At 49.9% G+C, this 2,273-nt stretch overlaps 1 protein-coding gene across 3 annotated transcripts in view; it reads left to right on the forward strand.

The window, feature by feature from the left end:
- Positions 1-2,273, forward strand: part of tsc1a (TSC complex subunit 1a) — a 21,000-nt gene that overhangs the window by 15,922 nt on the left and 2,805 nt on the right. For all 3 annotated transcript variants that reach the window (XM_046034769.1, XM_046034767.1, XM_046034768.1), the window contains exons 18-20: positions 364-474; positions 970-1,092; positions 1,221-1,408. In XM_046034769.1, coding sequence (XP_045890725.1) covers positions 364-474; positions 970-1,092; positions 1,221-1,408 — 422 coding nt within the window. The remainder of the gene's footprint in view (positions 1-363; positions 475-969; positions 1,093-1,220; positions 1,409-2,273) is intronic.

The raw sequence follows: 2,273 nt of genomic DNA on the forward strand, positions 1-2,273 counted from the left end.
AGAGAGACAGGCAGAGGCTGCAGGTACAAGTACACAGCAGAGAGACAGGCAGAGGCTGCAGGTACAAGTACACACACAGCAGAGAGACAGGCAGAGGCTGCAGGTACAAGTACACAGCAGAGAGACAGGCAGAGGCTGCAGGTACAAGTACACAGCAGAGAGACAGGCAGAGGCTGCAGGTACAAGTACACTCACAGCAGAGAGACAGGCAGAGGCTGCAGGTACAAGTACACACACAGCAGAGAGACAGGCAGAGGCTGCAGGTACAAGTACACTCACAGCAGAGAGACAGGCAGAGGCTGCAGGTACAAGTACACACCAAAGCGTACTGAGACCTGCCTGTGCTGTGATTGGCTGTTTCAGAGCGAGCTTCAGGAGTGTCAGACCAGGTTGAGGGATCTGGAGGCGGAGCTACAGAAGGCCAATAACAAGGCTTACAATGCTGAACACCAGCTGACTCAGCTGTCACTCAAGGTGAGGAGAGCTCCTATTGGCTGCTGCAGCAGAAAGTTCATCGCTGTAGAGTTTTTATACCTGCTGAGGAGGTTTTAGGATTTGGCACGTGACATAAGGTGTGTGTGTGTTTGTGTGTTTGTGCGTGTGTGTGCGTGTGTGTACGTGTGTGTGTGTGTGTGTGTGTGTGTGTTTGTGTACGTGTGTGTACGTGTGTGTGTGTGTGTGCGTGTGTGTGTGTGTTTGTGTACGTGTGTGTACGTGTGTGTGTGTGTGTGTGTGTACGTGTGTGTGTGTGTGTTTGTGTACGTGTGTGTACGTGTGTGTGTGTGTGCGCGTGCGTGTGTGTATGTGTGTGTGTACGTGTGTGTGCGTGTGCGTGTGTGTACGTGTGTGTGTGCGCGTGCGTGTGTGTGTGTTTGTGTACGTGTGTGTGTGTGTGTGTGTGCGTGTGTGTGTGTGTGTGTTTGTGTACGTGTGTGTGTGTGCGCGTGCGTGTGTGTGTGTGTGTTCCAGCTGTGCAGCAGTGAGCAGCTGCAGCAGCACATCTTCCTGTTGGACCAGCAGCTCGTCCTGCTGAGAGAAGCTAACAGAGGTCTGACAGAACAGCTGGAGGCGGGAGAGACACACCCCCACACGGTGAGGACACGCACGCACCTGTAACCGCTCTGTCCACCCGGTCTCAGTCTGTGTCCCTGAAGGCATCTCAGACCTGACTGACCCGGGTGCTGTTCCCAGTCTCAGTCTCGTCCCTGTGTGTTGTTCAGGAGGCGTCCATGCTGCAGTGCAGTGTGGGTAAGGAGTACCAGCGGCTGAAGGACAGCGACGTCCAGCAGAGACAGAAGCTGGAAGCGGCCAATCACAGGATAGCGGAGCTGGAGAACCAGCTGGCCAAGAGAGACCAGCTGATCCTGGATCAGAAGAAACTCCAGGAGGACACGAAGGCCCAGAGCAGGTCAGAGTCCGCTCGCTTTGAGTTCACACTGACGAGTATCGCACAACGCCATCGTGGCTTCTTAGCCAAAGGGGAGGGGCCACCAACTGTTTTTAAACTTGTGTGACCTGCGTTTATTTGTCACAAAAGGCCAGAAAAGGGGGCAGGCGGCTGTTTGGGACTCTGCTGTTAATAGAAGTTTTACGGTATTTACGGCAGATCATGTTTCTGTTTTATTTTAGGCGTCTGGGCCCCACGTCTATGGGGCGGGTTTCATGTGCACAACTACTTTCGATGTTTGTTTTTAGTCAGGCGCCAGCCAGGGTGAACCTGACAAGTCGTCGAGTCACACCCAGACAGGATGTTCGCAACACAGCAACATACAAGATTAAATCCTGAATAAAATCGCACACAGAGAAACCAGTTCTGGAAATATAATGTCAGACATTTTCAAACAAAGCCGGCGCGGTCCAACAACCACTAAATCCAACAACCACTAAATCCAACAATCACTAAATCCAACAACCACTAAATCCAACAACCACTAAATCCAACAACCACTAAATCCAACAACCACTAAATCCAACAATCACTAAATCCAACAACCACTAAATCCAACAACCACTAAATCCAACAACCACTAAATCCAACAATCACTAAATCCAACAACCACTAAATCCAACAACCACTAAATCCAACAACCACTAAATCCAACAACCACTAAATCCAACAACCACTAAATCCAACAACCACTAAATCCAACAACCACTAAATCCAACAACCACTAAATCCAACAACCACTAAATCCAACAACCACTAAATCCAACAATCACTAAATCCAACAACCACTAAATCCAACAACCACTAAATCCAACAACCACTAAAT

This window comes from Micropterus dolomieu, linkage group LG21 (genome assembly GCF_021292245.1).
Source record: "Micropterus dolomieu isolate WLL.071019.BEF.003 ecotype Adirondacks linkage group LG21, ASM2129224v1, whole genome shotgun sequence".
Classification (NCBI taxonomy): Eukaryota; Metazoa; Chordata; class Actinopteri; order Centrarchiformes; family Centrarchidae; genus Micropterus; species Micropterus dolomieu.